Below are 17,970 nucleotides of genomic sequence, written 5' to 3'. Positions count from 1 at the left end.
TTCCCTTCCGGTAATCTATTTGAAGCTTACAGTGTTTTAGGACATTTTATGTTCACAAATGAGTTTTCTCACCGATCAATAAAGGACAATTATACATATGCCTGTATATGGCTATATAGAGATGAAAGAATGCTTCGGACTGTCTGGTCCGGTGTTTTGCCGCTGTGCGATAATTAAAACGCTTCATTTTCAACCAATAGAATTCGCTCAGCCTCGGCGGCGAAAGACTCCTGGCGTCGCTGCCAGACGTCCGGCAGTCCGAAGAGGAGAAGAAGCAAACAGATGTAATAAAGCGGCGTGCAGGAGGCGTTAATTAATTAATGCTCCCCGGACAGGACGCGTTTACTGAGTCGGGACTTAATAGCATTAGGACGATCAAAGAGAGCCTCTCGTTCTCAGAGAAGAGAAGAGAAGAGAAGAAGAGAAGAGAAGAGAAGAGAAGAGAAGAGAAGAGAAGAGAAGAGAAGAGAAGAGAAGAGAAGAGAAGAGAAGAGAAGAGAAGAGAAGAGAAGAGAAGAAGAGAAGAGAAGAAGAGAAGAGAAGAGAAGAAGAGAAGAGAAGAGAAGAGAAGAGAAGAGAAGAGAAGAGAAGAGAAGAGAAGAGAAGAGAAGAGAAGAGAAGAGTAGAGAAGTGAAGATAAGAGAGGTGAAGAGAAGAGAAGAGAAGAAGAGAAATTGAAAATACACTGGGCCTGGATTATTTAGTTATTATTATTATTATTATTATTATTATTATTATTATTATTATTATTATTATTATTATCATCACACAATCTCAACTTGTTATCCCAATTAAATCACCGTTGGGTTTTGTTCTGAGGATGTTAAATTGTAGATTAGACGCATTGTTTATTTATTTATTTATTTAAATGAATAAATAATAATAATAATAATAATAATAATAATAATAATAATAATAATAATAATAATAATAATAATAATAATAATAATATAAAACTTGTATATGTCTTTGTATTGTCTTGTTCTGCATGAGGTTAGTTATTGTTCAGGCGTCTTATCGCTCTGCTTTGCCCTTAAAGAGAACAAGTTCACACACACACACATATATATATATATATATATATATATATAATATATATATATATATATATATATATATATATATTATATATATATATATATATATATACATATATATATATATATATATATATATATATATATATATATATATATATATATATATATATATATATATATATATATATATATATATATATATATAAACAGGAAGTAGAACTTTTACTTTCCAGCGATAGAGCCATCTTTCAATTTCGCAAACCTAGAACCGGTTTGCTCTGTTCTAGGTTCGTAGTTCTGAGTCGCTTTGTAGAGGTTGAAGAAAATCCCTTTAACAAAATCTGTAATTAACAAACATTATCTGTATTTAGAATGAAGCGCTTGAAAAGCGAACCCGGGACGCTGGTGAAAGCGGAGACCTTTATTTGACGCCCATACTGCGGAGCTTTGGGCCCTCCGCTGCAGGGGACCTCCCCCTCCACCTTTTCCTCTCCTCCCCACCTTGGCCGACCTCAGAGCGGCTGCTTGCGTCACGTGTTTCTTTTTTTTCTTCTTTTTTTCTCCCCCGTACAAATGTTCCAGTAGGAGAACGCAGAGGCGCACACCCCTAACGAAAATTATCAGCGGCAGCAGCTATCTGCAGATACACCGAGAGGAAGAGACGCGCTGCAGCGATCAGCGGATCCAAACAAGAAAGGGGGAGGAGGGGACGAGAAGAATCACCCAACCGCTGCAACTTCGGTTCCATCATCTCCAACTTTTATTTATTTTTTTATTTTTTTTTTATTTTTTTACTCACAAAAGCATAGAGCTGCGGGGAGTCTCCGTGTCTGTGTGGTGTGGTCAAGGTTTGCCCAGCTGAGCTCCTCTCGTGAGGCTGGGTCTCTGCTGAGGGGGAAACCGGACCGCTTTATCACCGGACCGTCCTTATCTGGTGAGATAATACTCCGAGAGGCCTGGGAACGGAGAGAAGCAGGAGCCATTATCAACTTTTTTTATGCGATTTGAGTTTCTATTGATAGAAGAAGGAAAAATAAAATAAAATCTGCAATTGGGGAGAAATAAATGTGGACCGATCTGCGATTCGGTTTCCGCTCCTGTCGGGATGTAATGAGGCCGGAGGACCTGTGCTCTATCTGCGCCTCGACAGATAGCAGCGGCACTTAATGTCGTTTTAATCCGTTTCACGTCAAGCAAGGGCGATGAGAGTAAAATATGACTGATGCATATCGATGATTGTTGATCATTAATGTTCTGATGCATCTTTGTTTCTTTTGTGCGCATCGAATAATCAAAAAAAAAAAAATCGAAGCCACGTGAGAAGTAATTTCGGCCTATCTGGCCTGTTATTTATAGGGTAAATAATATCAAAATTTAACATATAAACACATTCTATTTTCAGTTGTTGTAAAATTACAAAAAGAGAAAAAAATATTTATATAATTGAAATTTTAAACAAAAAAAAGAAATATATACTTGTTTATGGATGTTTATGGACATTTTTCCAATTTCAAGTTCTGAACACTCGTTAATGTCAGCCATTAAAATGTGTCGTATATTCAAACAACTTTAACATCTGTCATTATATTTAATCCTTAACATTTTTGTCAGAATTGAACTGAAAATGTTGATTCAGTCAGGTCTTCCTCTTTTATTTTTGTGCAGCGTTCAGCAGGACTCTGTTATTGGCCCTGTGGTAGAGACATTTTCTGTTTTGTGCACTTTATTCAAGTTGAATATCTTTAGCTGAGCCTGAGGCAGCAGAAGCAGCACATCTTGGAAGGGGAAACGTTTTCTTGTCACTTTCTTCAATATTTTGTGACTTAATCACAAACCAATGTATTATTTCCAGTTTCTTTTTTAGCATGATAGAAAACCATGTTAGGATCTTAATCAGATAATAATTTAACTGATTTAATTGAGTAAGTGGAGCATTTTCAATTCGACTGTAATTCGACTAATTTAGGTGCCTTTTCAAAGCCTTCTTAAATTTTAACCAAATTAAAGTACTGGTATCTAGTTTTGGGATGAAGTGAAACAGTTTTTGTTTTGTTTTGTTTTTTAGCACTGAATCAAAAAAAAATCTTTCTTGTGCTGTTGTCACTCTGATGATCTGTTTCAGTGGAAGTCCTGTGTTAATACGAATATGGTCGGTATTGGTTGCTTGTTAAGTATTCAAAATATTTCTTTCTTTTTTTTTCTGGATGCTTTCTTGTGCCAGAGTGGGTTGGGAGAATCCGTAGAAGTTTGTTGAAGAGCCGCTGGTTCAAAAGGAAAGGAACGTTCTCCGGTTAGGGGACAGTCGGATCTCCATCTGTCTTCCTTCGATTCGTCTGAAGGCTAAAAGTTTCAGAATGTACCAAAGCCTGGCCCTGTCCTCCAACCAGTCCCCGTACACCCATGACACCGGGAACTACATCCACCCCTCGGCCAGCTCCCCGGTGTACGTCCCCACCAACAGGGTCCCCGCCATGCTGCCCACCCTGCCCTACCTGCAGACCTGCGAGTCGACCCACCAGTCCCACGGCCTGGCCGGCCACCACGGCTGGGCTCAGAGCGCCGCGGACGGCTCCTCCTTTGTCCCGAGCAGCCCTCACCCTCCACACGGCTTCTCCTACTCGCACAGCCCGCCGGTCAGCACCAACCCCGGGCGGGACGGCGGCTACCAGAGCCAGTACGGAGGGGCGCTGGTGCGCTCCGTGGGGGGGTCCTACTCCAGCCCGTACGCTTACATGAGCCCGGAGATGGCCACGTCCTCCTGGACGCCGGGGCCCTTCGAGAGCGGGGTGATCAGTCTGCAGGGCCGGCAGGGAGCTCTGGGCGGACGGAGGTCCAGTCTGGGTGAGTGTCGAACCGAATCTGAGTCAAGTTATGTTCCGGAAGTTGAAAGGAGTTTAGTTAGTCTAGTTTGTAAAGATTTTAATTTCATCCTATTTAATTCGGGGAGGAAAAACACTAACTTTAATTTTTCGGGTATAAATATTTTATTATTATGATTTTGACATATAAAAGCTTCCCTTATTATTTTAGTTCGAATTTACCTTTGAACCTTGAATCCAACATTTTATTTTATTTTTTTCATCTCAATTCTGTAAGAAGCTGCTGCAAGCTTTACGAGCGACTGTCTCTTTAAGAGTGCTCTTATCAGGCCTCGCCGGGACCGGGTTATTTATTACAGGAGGTGATGGAGAGCCCTGCGGCTGTATAACGCTTGTGTGACGCGCTCCGAGATTCAATCAGAGTCCCAGAAACAGTCGCAATCAGAGCGCCTCCACTGAACAATGCCTCGTCAGGTCGAGACAATCCACATTCTCCAAAGCAGATGCTGTCCTAAAGCGATCAATTAACGTGTTAATTTAATCCCAGAACCCTCAGAGCGTAGGTTCAATACACACCAGTAAACGCTGAGCTGCTGAGAGTTTGGTGCAGTTCTCACCTCGGTCCGCCTCGGCCTCTCCACCTCACAGGTGTGGGAGCGAGCGAAGGGTGGAGGTCGGATGGGGGGGGAGGGGCTCCTCTTGAGTTCAATCTCATTTTCCTCTCTGGTTAATTAAAGAGCAGCTAAGGCCGTGTTTATTCTGTGAATATTATCATCTCTCAGAACGAGACGGATATAATTCAAAAGATTAAAGTGGCAGAGATGCTGCAGATTGACGGATTCAGCTCTAATCAGCTCTAATTATTCCTTCATGTTGTGAGTTGATTATACTTTATTTAAAAAAAATAAAATAATTAAAACTGTAACTATATGAAGCTCAGACACATACCACTTAAAATTGAAACATGTTTCATTTTCAAGGAAGATTCAACGTGACACATTCACCGTTTTCATACTGGTAACTTGAGCTATTAGAATCTCTCCAATCCAAAAAAAAATAAATAAATAAAACCCAGCTGGCAACTATTTTATTTTTTTGACAGAATTTATTGGATGCAATTTGAGTTTAACTTATTGTTGAGGTCAACAATAAGTCTGCTCATGTGGTTTGTCCTCTGTGTACAAAGAAACAACAGGAACAAAAAAAAGCTTTGGTCAGGATAAAGCAGTAAAAACTGAACTAGTGTCATTTTTTAAACGTATTCACAGTTAAAATGTGCCACTTTGGCTGAATCTGCAGATCAACGTTGCCTTCAGCAGGCCTGTAGCATCGCTTTCAGCAAGGCCCTGTGCTGTGTTTTTGTTTGTTTGTTTGTTTGTTTGTTTGGAATGTTGGAATGAATATAATTTTTAGAGTTCATATTCTCCCTCCTCTCCAAAATAAATTGGAAATAGGAATTATTCCTGTCTTTAAAATACATGTGCACTATTTTCATTTTAAGAAAAGCAGATATTTTAGTTAATAAAACATGATGCTTGTTTCCTCATAGTTTTAAAGTCAGAAAATAAATATGTGCTAAATTAATAAATAAATCTGTTGGAGACAGTTTCAAGCCGGAATCCTTCAAAATAGGCGTTAAGGAAAAGATTACAGACAAAAAAAATGGTACATAAAATTGTTTAAGTTATAAGAAATATACAGCTCTGGAAAAAAATTTAGAGACTACTGCACTGAATCCAACTCAAAACTTCACAGCTTTTCCACCAAATATTGATTTCTGAACTTTCGTGAGTTCAAACATTAGTATTGTTGTTTCTAAATGAAAATGAACTTGTTATCTTTGCATTATTTGAGGTCTGACAGCACTGCGTCTTTTTTGTTATTTTGACCATTTCTCATTCTCTGGAAACAAATACTAAATTTTTGCCTGGAATATCTTAGACATGTTGTCATATAATAATAATAATAATAATAATAATAATAATAATAATAATAATAATAATAATAATAATAATAATAATAATAATAATAATAATAATAATAATAATAATGTTCATTTAACTCAAACGTATGCCTATAAAAAGTCAAATCAGAGAAACTGATCATTTTAAGGGGTCGCTTTTTTTTCCAGAGCTGTATAAATATATTTTATGTTTATAATCCAGTTTTTTCTTTAAGAAAAAAAAAAGGTTTCTGCGGCCTCCGTGTTTTTACAGAGGAAGAGACAGACATACAGGAGACATCCCATGGCTGGGAATCGAACCCGTGTCGACTGCATTGAGCAGCAACACTCGCGCACGCGAACTCCTCGTTGCGCCCCATCACACAGACCTGTTGTTTAAGGCCCACTACATTACGAAACAGTCAGTGGCCGTTGTTTTATTTTATTTTATTCATGCTAATCGATGTGCATTGATACGCAATCCTCAGCGCATGCGCACGAAGCCTCCCTCTCAGCAACTTAACTATGAACCAACTCCACCAGCTAAAGAGAGGAGTAGAGAGCGGCCCAGACAGGACTTAAAGTCCGCTCTATCTGCGGCTCGAAGGAGGAATTGGGCCGGCTAGAGGAACGGAGCCCGTCCTCTGTCAGTGCCGTGATGGATGATGGGGGAACCCTGGATCCTCCTGATAACCTTCCCCCGATAGCTCCCCCTACCTTCACCCCCATTCTTCTGTCTCTCCCGACTCACTGGTAGGGCAGTTTGATCTCCGCATCACGCGGAGCGGAGGAGAAAGAGCGTGGGGTTACATTCCTCCGCGGGTTATTTATCACGCACTGGCCTGGAACCGGTGACCCTATATGCCGTCCACGCTCTTATTTGTTTTCAGTGTCGAACTTAGATGGGGATATTGTGATTTTTAGAACAGATCCATTGAGCATCAGGGAGCACCTTTGTAATCTGACGGATGTCTCCTTTCTTCCGTCAGAGCTGATGGACGACATGACTGCAGAGGGCAGAGAATGCGTGAATTGCGGCTCCGTGTCCACGCCGCTGTGGCGCAGAGACGGCACCGGTCACTACCTGTGCAACGCCTGCGGCCTCTACCACAAGATGAACGGCATCAACAGGCCGCTCATCAAGCCCCAGAAACGGCTGGTAAGAAGGAACCGGTCCTAAAGGGGTCATTAAAAAAATTCACACTGGGAAGAATATCAACAAGTGAATAAAACTATTATTATTATTATTATTATTATTATTATTATTATTATTATTATTATTATTATTATTATTATTATTATTATTATTATTATTATTATTATTATTGCTGTTGTTTCTGAGCATGAATAACCCCACAGAAGGGGTGGATAGAAAGAGGTATTATTTAGATACTGTAACTACTGTAGAAACTGATAATAATAAAAAAAACAATGTTTATTTAACTCAAACGAATATGTATATATATATATATATATATATATATATATATATATATATATATATATATATAGAGAGAGAGAGAGAGAGAGAGAGAGAGAGAGAGAGAGCGATTGCAATATTATATTGCGTTTATCTTCCATAATATTATATTGAAAGATGGATAGCTACAATAATTTTGTAGCAATTTAGCTAGAGAGTGAACTTTAATGAATATCCTTTTCTGGACATTTCAAGAATCGTCCAGAAAAGGATACATACAATTTAAGGACACAATCAAAATGATAAAGTCAGGATAACTCGCAAATTGTAATTTGTCCTGTTAGCAGTTGATCTTCCGTTAACTAATTGAAAAAGAACAAGAATCAACTAATCGATGAGAAATAATTCATGAACATCTCAATCAAAAAGCAGCTTCTTTCCAGTTGTTGTTTTCAGAATGTGTATGCTGAAATAGCTGAAATCTATGAAAGATGATTTACAGGCACTGGAAGAAAACATTCCTCACTTTAATCTCAGAAACTGATTAGTCTGTTTTCCACAGAAGTTGTTTTTTCTTTTTGAAAAAGTCAAAATTCTTTCTTTTCCCCCTAATTATTTTCTAGTCCTCAGCCATTTTTACCAGCTGTATTTTCACAACACCTCCCATTATTTACTCCTCATGTCATTATAATATGAACTTGCCGATTGCTAAATGTTGATTAAGCGGTTATAAAATGCTAATGAAGTAAAACTTGGAATGTTCATGGTTTTGTAATTGATGTCCAGCGTGTTTTTTTGGGTGCAAGCCAAGTCTTCACGGCTCTGCTTTATTTCCCAGGAGCTCTCCTCCTTTCCACAGCAGATGTGGTTGTGAGCTGCCACTGTGGGCATTTCTCTCCCTGCTTTTGTTTGTCCTACGCTGACCTTGTCCTTGATATGTGCCGTCTTTAGACAAGGCTCTTTGCAGCCCCATGGGGCTGTGCACAGCTTTTTGAACTGAGTGCTAGATGGAAAAAAAAAAGAAGTTATTTATGGTTTTTGGGACAAATTATCGTTAGAGAGGAGAGTCTGAAGCGTACGGTCCTGTTAGAGCCTTTTTTTCTGTGTGTGCGCTGCAGCAGACCACGTCCCGCCGGGCCGGCCTGTGTTGCACCAACTGCCACACCAGCACCACCACGTTGTGGAGACGCAACGCTGAAGGAGAGCCAGTCTGTAACGCCTGCGGCCTCTACATGAAGCTGCACGGGGTAGGTCACACCAACACCAACACCCCTTTAATGAACTCGCTGCGTCAGGGAAGACAGAGTCTCACAGGGGGCATGGAGGTCACTGTGATGTGTGGGAGAAGGGCTTGTGTGAGTTGACATAACGCACTCTGTGGCTCCTGTTGTGTTGGGGTTTGGGAGGGAAGCCCGGCTCATGGGATGCTGTACTCCCTCCAGGTGCCCAGACCTCTGGCCATGAAGAAAGAAAGCATTCAGACAAGGAAGCGTAAACCCAAGATACCGAAGACTAAAGCGTCCACAGGTTGGGTCCCACGCACAGGAATCGGATTGGTCAAATCATAAGCAGTCTTGAGGACAGAAAAAAAAGAGCATTAAGAAATAGACACAACATAATGAGTGTGAATGATTTTCCTGTTTTGTTTTTAGGCTCCATCACCTCTGACACTAGCTCCCCATCCTCCCTGTCAGTCTCCGAACACGCCTCCACCATTAAAAGTGAACCCAGCATGGCCCCGTCGCCCTACACAGGGCAGACCATCACATCTGGCTCTCAGGTAACCCTTCCTCCCATCACATTCTTCTGACACTCCATGCAGGATGGAGAATACAAGCGATACTAAATCATTTGACTTAGAGAATTTGTGTGATGGAGAAAATAAACCTGATAAATTTTGACAACGAGACGTTTATCACTTCTTACAGAATTTGGCTGAGGAATATTCTCTGACCTCCCCAGTATTTGTCGGGGTTTGGGACCGTAGCTAAAATTCACAACTGCTTTTACCGCTTTTTAAAATGCTTATAACTGCAACTCTTAATAGTTTACACACCAAATATACCTTGTTGTGCATCAATGCACATAGTGGAAACCACTACAGCAGACGCTAACATCTAAGGTTTTTGTTATCTACACTCCCGAGGGTTCAGCCAATCAGGGGCGAGAAAAATGAACGGCGCTCTTAGATTGGCTGCTTTGAAATTGCTCGCTAATGGCGTGTAAGCTAGCATTGCACCTGGGCATTACATTACACTGGTAGCACTGGAGCAGCACAACACAGGAACAAATGAGACAACCAGGACAAGGATCCAGCAGGGAACCAGAGGCACACACAGGGACTGATCAGGGAACACAAGGGACAACTGGAGACAACTCATTTTTTAATTCAAATATTACACATCAACATAAAAGTTTTAGTCAAATACAAAGAAATGGACACAAATAGGATATTTTAGCTGCACGCAAGCTATAGTGTAATGTCTCTCCTAAGATGTTTTTGTTAAATATCTAGTAAGAGTTGCTTTTTTAGCTGATGAAGCTTTTGTCCCCTTCCTTTCTGCAGACCGCCTCTCAACTAGACAGTACGGCGTCCGGACACGTGGACATTAAATACGAGGATTATCCTTTTACCCCGACGTCGATGGCTCCGCAGAATTCCTGGTGTGCTCTGTCTCAAGCATGAGCATCCCCAGAAAACAGGACTAGCTCACCGGCTAACTCTAACGTCACTTGAAAGGACAATCCTCCTCATCCAGAAGCAAACTTCCCCTGACTCTGAAGCTGTGGGAAAACTGTTCTAATATGGATCAAAACGGGCAGAATGCAAAAAAAAAAAACAACAAAAAAACTACCTACGACCAAGTAATCTTGGATTTTTATTGGAAACACTGGCTGTAAATGGCGAACCAGGAGTGGATTGTTGTAGGACTTTCAAAATACAATCTGCAGCAAACCTATAAACAACTTAAGAAGAGCTAAGAACTTGGACTGATGTCCGTCCAGCAAGATATATCTCCTCAATACATCCAACATCAACTACCTATTTCCTAATAAAAAATGTTTTTGGAGAAATATTACACTAAACAAAAGACATCAATGCAAAGACATTCAAGTGAAATGCTAAAAGGATACAATAATCTAATTTTAGAGCTATTAAATAATTTTATTGTAATTTTTTTTCCCCTCTTAGTTGTTGCTTTGTGTCCATCCTCTCTGCTTTCAAAACCAATTCCAGTGGGTTATTTTTCAGAGGAATCTAAAATAATAATAATAATAAAAAAGAACCGACTGAAAATAACTCTTTGTGGCTGTTGAACATGTCTCATTACCAGCATGTAGATGATTAACGTTTACAGGCACATTATTTATGTTGAGATAAGGACAGTTAAAAGTCATTGTGGACACTAAAACCAGCCGGTTGTAAACCGCTGCTCACCGTTCTGCTCACAGAACGGCTGTTTGCTCCTGAGGCTACGAGGCTCACATTGTCTTAGACTCGCTTTAGCGAAACAGCGGGGAAAAAAAACAAAAAAAAAAAAAAACGTCTTGTAAATGTCAAATGAAAATGTCCCAACTACCAAATGTTTTCCATTTTACTGATTCAACAGTGATGAAAGTGCAATGAATCACATTTTCTTTTCAAATTTTTTTTAAGGCAAATAAAAAAAAGAAACAGTGTGAAATGATTGTAACCATGATGTAATTGTCTGTGTTTGGTTGATAAGAGTGTGTGGATTTTCTGAAGAGCTTTCTGTTTCCGTTGCTATTTTATATTTTGATGACGTTTGAAATCTGTCCAGGTTAATAAACATATGATATAATTTTATATAATTAATATACTGAACACAGTTTGGGTTTTTTTTTTATTATTCCACACATACACAGGTTTAAATAAGGAAACATTTATTTTTATGGCACCTTCAAGATATAAACATCACAGCGATTCACAATAAAATGATACAACAACCAAACAGCAAATGGTACATAAAAACCCAAGACATTTGTAAAATGATTATTTTAAAAGCATCTGAAATAAACAAAAATCCAGTGTTTGTGCATCTACAGTGGAGTCCTATGTGGAAATCCAAAGTTTTTGTGTCAGAGGTCTGGCTGCAGCATTCTGCATAACTAACCATTTAAAAGAATCCTCCCATGCAAACAACTGTCTGTTATGTCGACACATATGTCACATGTTGGCTTTTTTTTATATGCAGCCAAGAATATATAATAACTAATATGTACTAGACAGATTTAACCTAATGAAAGTTAAGGGTATTTGGTCCATTTGATCAATCCCAGCAACCTTTCAGTTATATTTAGATGTCAATTGGTGTATATATGTCAATGTTGTTTCACTTTTTAATGAAAGCCACTGAGGTCATCATCTGGACCCTTTCATTTTCCCCTATTTTTATTTAAAAAAAACAATCATTTTCGTTTTTCAACTGAAAATGTAAAGCCTCATCCTAACCCCCCGCCCTCCATTTTGTCATTTTATCAATCCTCACTTGGAGCCACTTAAAGGGGCAGGATTTTGTAAAATATACTTTTCTGAGATTTATACAATGTTATAATGTTATTCCCTCAACAAAAACATGTCTGGAGTGTTGCCCTCATTCGTTCATGCATGTTTGGCTTTCCACGGGAGATTTAAAGATTTCTCATTCTGCTGTGAAAAACAGCTGAAGGGACCATAGCGTAACTCCTCCTCTTTCCCATGTGCAGCTCCACCTCAGCGCTGTAGTTTCCAAGCGACCTTGATTTCACCTCACAGGGCAGCCCTCCCTCTTGACTCCCCCACCCTGCTCCTTCAGACTAGCCAGCAGCAATTAGCAAACACCTGATGTAACTGCGTATCTCCTGAGCTCACTATACGAGCTACTTGTCAGTGCAACTCTGGCAAAAAAAAAAAAAAAATGCTGTGAAGGGGTTGGTAAAGGAGAGGTGTTGTGATTACTTCCTGATGGTGGAGTTTCAGGCAAGGAGCAGCAGTTTTTAAAGAGACAGAGGCCCAATTTCAAGCCGGTAATTTAGGAAGTAAAATTACTTTTACATCACATTTGATATATGTAGCATTTTTAAAACAACTGAAGTTAACATAGTTACTTGATTGTGCTGTAAAATGGCACTAAGCGCCTGGAAAACACATATTACAGTCCCTTTCATAATATAATCAATATTTCTACCTCATAGCAATAATGTCCCATTATCAGCCAAATATGGTTTCCCAAAACATATTATCTTCTAAACAAAACATCGGCTCCATCACCACTCTTCCTCTACGAAAACCACTTTCATATGATTCCATTATATTTAATATCTAAACATATGTCAGCCTTTCTTTTTTACCACCCTGTCACTGAATGTAACATAGTTAGTTGGCTGTGTAAATGATACTATATGCCTGGAAAATTCATAATATTGCTCCTATAACAACCTGTGTGACAACATGAAGCAAACTAAAGTAAGTCTCAAAAAGCAACATCATGCTCTCCTGCACAGAAATTCAAGAACTGATGAGAAATAAAGTTAGAGGCTGAGAGACTTCAGTGGCTCAAAGTGCCACATCATCCACTGTTAAAAGATGAAATATTTGTGAACATCTTCTAGAGCAGCTGGCCTATCAAACTTCCTTGACGTCACCAAACAACGGAGGACGCATAAGGTGCTGCAGGTCTCACCTTTGTCTGTTGAGGTCAGAGTTCAAAGTTCAACAATAAATAAGAGATTGTTCAGAAATGGCATCCAAGCTGAGAAATCACTGCTGACTGCATTTTTACTTATACTCTTACATATTTTTGTCTGATGTCACCATTGGATGATCTGAAACATTTGATTGTGACGCGATATCAAAAAAATAGAGAAAATCTTTAAGATGGAAAACACTTCAGTTTTAGTTTAGTTTTTGTTGTTTCCAACCTGTCTGACATAAAATTCATGCATTGCATCACCGATGCTACAGAGGAGGTTTTGCATCTTTAATTACCATTGATGTACACACATTTATTTGCCTGTACTGATTTAAGCTGTGGCGTTCACTGTCATCAGATTTGTAAACTCTCATGTGTTTGTGTGTACAGGCAGGGCGTGTTCTCCAGCAGTCCCGACCAAAGGTTGACTTCCAACTCCACTTTATGGCGGCCGGGTCCAAATTGGCCACACAACTGAGGGAAATACGGGCCTGTCAGCAACACGGCCGCCACTTTACTGCCTCCATGGCGACATCGAGGCACCGCTGCACCAACAACACTGCCCAGGTTTATGACTGTTGGGAAAGATGTTGCAGTCTTATCTTTTGCCAGCTAAGACCCACTGTGCTGTGCTGTGCTGTGATGTGATGTGATGTGATGTGATGTGATGTGAACACCCCGAAGGTTCACATTTAGAGGATGAGGAATGAGAGGCAACTTTAAATTTTACAAACATTTTTTACAAAACTTTTTTAACACAAACTGTCAGCATTGGAAAGATTTGTTAAAAAAATGGCTTATTATTAGTTCACACAAGACCACGGTGATGTTATCTGCTCAGAGTTAAGAATACATCACCATCATCATCATCATCATCATCATCCTCATCACGCACTTGCAAGATTAAGCATGTTAGACAATGGATGGATGGATTTAACTCACATTTATTTATTAAAAATATAAGTAATAAACAAAACTAAAACAAATACAGGAGCAAACAACAAAATCCACAAAAAACAGGAATCAGCTCCCCCATCAGGATAAGTGGGTACAGATGACGGATGGACGTTCATGAAACATCAGCTCTGACCTTACAGCCTGCAGTGATGGTAACAACCTGACACTCTTTTCCTTTTAGTCAGAGAAATCTTGACCCTTAGTCTGGTTGTTCTGACAAATTATGAAAATCTCTCCTCCGAAAGGCTTGTTGGACAAAACAAAAAATGTTTCTCCAGAGTGTACAAGGGAAAACGTCACAGGAAAGATAAATGGACAGTTGAGTTGTGCTGCCAAAAACCCAACAGGTTGCTTGAACTATAAGGTCAGACTGCCAAACTGGACGACATCCTGCATCTTTTGAAGCTTACACGTCTCTCATCTATGATGTGTTGTTCAGGCATTAAGTCCTCCTGACTCTGTGAATCTTCCTGCTACATCCTCGCTCGTCACTTAGATGTCACATACACCACGAGATAAATAGAATGATGCTTTGATATGAATAGCAAACCCTTTCGTTAAAAAGGCTTTCTCCACTTTACAAATGAATCAAGGGAAAATTGCATAATTTATCAAGACATTTCTAGGAATTTAATTCGGAGTTATTCGAGAAGAACATATTTATTTAAAGGTATGACACAATTACTGACAACTTGAGTGAGAGAGAGAGAAAAATAAGCTGTTACTTTTTCACAGTCCTGTGTATAAGAGAGAAATTTCATGAACCAGCAGTTTTATCTATATGTTAAACTCCCAGAGGAAAGAAATAAACACGTGTGTGGTATAGTGTTAAAATGAGAGAAATTGTTGTTATAATGGGACCAGTCTTACAAATTCTTCTGACAGTTTCTTTAAAAGGCATAAATGTTCTCACATACTTCATCTGGCTCCTACTGATGTCACATGATGAAAATTGCAGCATCTTGTTCTCAGGCAGACATCCTCCTCCTCTTCTTGACGCCAGGCCCGGGTCACATTATTTCAATGGAGCTCTGTACGAAGCGTTGCATGATTGGTAAGAATATTACTGTGGTGTTTAATGTGGAAATGCACTCAGACAGCAATATTAACATTTTACTCCAACCAGTCCGCTTCCACAGTCTGGTTTTTGTATCCACAGGTGACACGGATACTTTTGATGAATGACCATTTCAATCTGGATAGACTCACACAGAGAAAGAGAAGCAGTTAGAAGATTTAATGATACAGAAACTTTGGCGCTCGAACCCGGCGGAAGACTTGTGAGCTGAGGATCACCAGGCAGGTGATCGGTCCAGGTTTAGCTCAGGGTAGTCTTCCCCCCGGTCCGAATACTGGTGGTGGAACGGAGCCTTGAACGAAGGAGCAGAGGGGGAGCTAGGAAGATGTCCCTGGGATGATGGTGGAGATGGGGAGGAGGTGGGTCGAAGCACGGCTGACGAGCAAGAAGATCCGGGGAAGCTTGTCCTTTGAAGGGATCCGTGAACGACGATTGGCTGAAGCGGTGCGGCGCACCTGTCCTGATTGGCTGCGGCGGGAGCGTGGTGAGTGTCTGATGTGTGACGGCTGTGTTTTGTCTCCCAGCTTGAATTTTCGCCTAGGCTTCATTTCAATCTGGATAGACTCACACAGAGAAAGAGAAGCAGTTAGAAGATTTAATGATACAGAAACTTTGGCGCTCGAACCCGGCGGAAGACTTGTGAGCTGAGGATCACCAGGCAGGTGATCGGTCCAGGTTTAGCTCAGGGTAGTCTTCCCCCCAAAAGAGGGTGCCGGGTTGAGGCCTAGCTGGCCTGCAGTCTGCAAGACTTGTTAGGCGCAGCTACGTTGGCGGGGGCCTGCAGTCACATGACTTGTTAGGCACGAGCCGCGTTGGCAGGGGCCTGCAGTCTGATAGACTTGTTAGGCGCGAGCTGCGTTGGCGGGGGCCTGCAGTCTGATAGACTTGTTAGGCGCGAACCGCTTGATGATCTGTGGAGGATGGAATGGCTGCTGTCGAGCCGAGGGCAGAGGACCGCTGGTCCGGCCGGATCTCCTAGGCAGAATGGGACTGTTAGGGATGGCGATGCTCCACCACCAGATATGATGAGATGCTTACCTGCAGTTATGGAACGTTGAGCTTCGAGTAGGATTGAGAGATCGGGTCTGATGTAAGATGAGAAGGCTGAGGACGCCAAGCGTCCGAGCTGAAGGAGAGAAGCTACAGGGACGCCTTGAACGGCGGTAGACGTAGCGGCACTTATTCTAAAAGAATGGCCTGAAAAGTGACTAGGTGGAAGACCGCAAGCTGCTAACGTCAGTCTGAGGTGGTGAGTGAACCAGTTAGCAGTCATGGCGAAGCATTCAGGTGTGAGAAACAGAGATTTGGATTCGTGGCAGAGTTGATGTCTTTACATGTGAATTTGAGCATGGCGTGAAAAGAGCAGAACGGAACGTTCATGCGTGCGATAGCGATAGTACACAACCTTTCGTTTTGGTGTGTTTGATGTGAAGGATTGTAGTGGTCCGCGAAGAATTTTAGATCAGATATAGATAGATCTCATGACAAACTGAATACTTTTGATGCAGATGTGAACTCACTCAGCCCAAGAAATCCATGGAAGGCTAGGAGGAAGCGCATGGAGGAGAGCTTAGGTGTAGGAGGAGAAAGCTCTGGAACAGAGCGCAGTGATGAGACTCTTAGGTAATAGGAGTGTGATCAGTCTCTGCTATCGGGAATAGAGGTGCTGTGCTTAGCAATCCCTTTGAGAAGGAGCTTCGCAGCAGAGTTCGAGAAGAGGCTAGGTGATTAACTAGGTTTCTGTAGCTTCACGTGAAAACTGATGCCCGCGAACGGACTGCGGATGTAGGACAGTGGCGATGGTCGAAACAGTAGGTGATGAAAGCGAGAACTGTGGATATACTACCAGGGTAAAGGGGAGAATTGATAGCAGAGCAGAACTTGGTGAAGGTTTGCCAGGCGAGAGTATGTGGAGAGTGTAGATGGGGCGAAGACCAACTTTATGTAGTGGCGTGATGAACGCGAGAGGGAGTGGAGAGAGCCATTCATTAAGCATCAGATCTTCGAAGGCTTGCGTTAGCTCAGGTTGAGCGTCGGCAGCAAGGCATGGACAGCGAAACCTGAAACTTAGAACGGGACGGAGAGTCGGCGATAACATTGTAATAACTGGAAACGTGCTGAGCTGAGATGATGAAATGTTGTTGACAGCTTGCCATGTGCAGCGGCGAATGAAAGGCATAATGGAGCTAACGGATGGGCAGCCTTTATTAATGCTTGGACCATGGTAATATTATCCCAGCGCGCTAATAAACGCATTCTGCTCCAAGGATGGCCCCAGAGGCGGCAAGCTACGGCAAAGGGAAATATTTCATAAAATGTAGAGGATTCGGACTGAGGAAAATAGGAAGGCCACTTTCTGGCAACCATTTAGCTTTTAAAGCCCCCAAAACCAGAGGACGGGCAGCGTCCGTGGAGAACTGAAGCGAGTCGGTCGAGAGAATGACGCATGGCGGGGTTGCGGTCTGTGAGACTTGGGCGTGAGCCGCGTTGCAGTCTGATAGACTTGTTAGGCGCGAGCCGCGTGGACAGGGACCTGCAGTCTGTGAGGCTTGGGCGTGAGCAGCGTTGGCGGGGGCCTGCAGTCTGATAGACTTGTTAGGCGCGAGCCGCGTGGACAGGGACCTACAGTCTGTGAGGCTTGGGCGTGAGCAGCGTTGGCGGGGGCCTGCAGTGTGATAGACTTGTTAGGCGTGAGCCGCTTGGACAGGGACCTGCAGTCTGTGAGACTTGGGCGTGAGCCGTGTTGGCGGGGGCCTGCAGTCTGATAGACTTGTTAGGCGTGAGCCGCTTGGACAGGGACCTGCAGTCTGTGAGACTTGGGCGTGAGCCGTGTTGGCGGGGGCCTGCAGTCTGATAGACTTGTTAGGCGCGAGCCGCGTGGACAGGGACCTGCAGACTGTGCGACTTGATGGCCGTAAGCTGTGTTGTCTCCCCACGGCGAACAGCCCTGCGCCTGATTACTCTTCTGTAAGGAACACATCCTACCTTCACACATACAACGTGACAACGCAGAGCCCTTAA

General features: G+C 41.7%; 1 protein-coding gene across 1 annotated transcript; it reads left to right on the top strand.

The window, feature by feature from the left end:
* The first annotated feature begins 1,357 nt into the window (after positions 1-1,357).
* On the top strand, positions 1,358-11,059 carry gata5 (GATA binding protein 5). Its single transcript, XM_044115840.1, has 7 exons — positions 1,358-1,974; positions 3,262-3,881; positions 6,791-6,960; positions 8,340-8,468; positions 8,664-8,748; positions 8,874-9,001; positions 9,788-11,059. The coding sequence occupies exons 2-7, from the start codon at positions 3,395-3,397 to the stop codon at positions 9,905-9,907; spliced, it is 1,119 nt and encodes a 372-aa protein (XP_043971775.1). The 5' UTR covers positions 1,358-1,974; positions 3,262-3,394; the 3' UTR covers positions 9,908-11,059.
* Positions 11,060-17,970: the final 6,911 nt, after the last annotated feature.

This window comes from Gambusia affinis, linkage group LG01, assembly GCF_019740435.1.
Source record: "Gambusia affinis linkage group LG01, SWU_Gaff_1.0, whole genome shotgun sequence".
Classification (NCBI taxonomy): domain Eukaryota; kingdom Metazoa; phylum Chordata; class Actinopteri; order Cyprinodontiformes; family Poeciliidae; genus Gambusia; species Gambusia affinis.
Note: the sequence above shows the minus strand (reverse complement) of the source record. Positions and strands in the feature narration are given on the sequence as shown.

Excerpts from the sequence above, each read along its gene's own strand:
- gata5 (XM_044115840.1), top strand. The coding sequence starts at position 3,395 with ATGTACCAAAGCCTGGCCCTGTCCTCCAACCAGTCCCCGTACACCCAT. Across the intron at positions 8,469-8,663 it reads TCTACATGAAGCTGCACGGG|GTGCCCAGACCTCTGGCCAT; the intron begins GTAGGTCACACC and ends TACTCCCTCCAG. Across the intron at positions 8,749-8,873 it reads GAAGACTAAAGCGTCCACAG|GCTCCATCACCTCTGACACT; the intron begins GTTGGGTCCCAC and ends TTTTGTTTTTAG.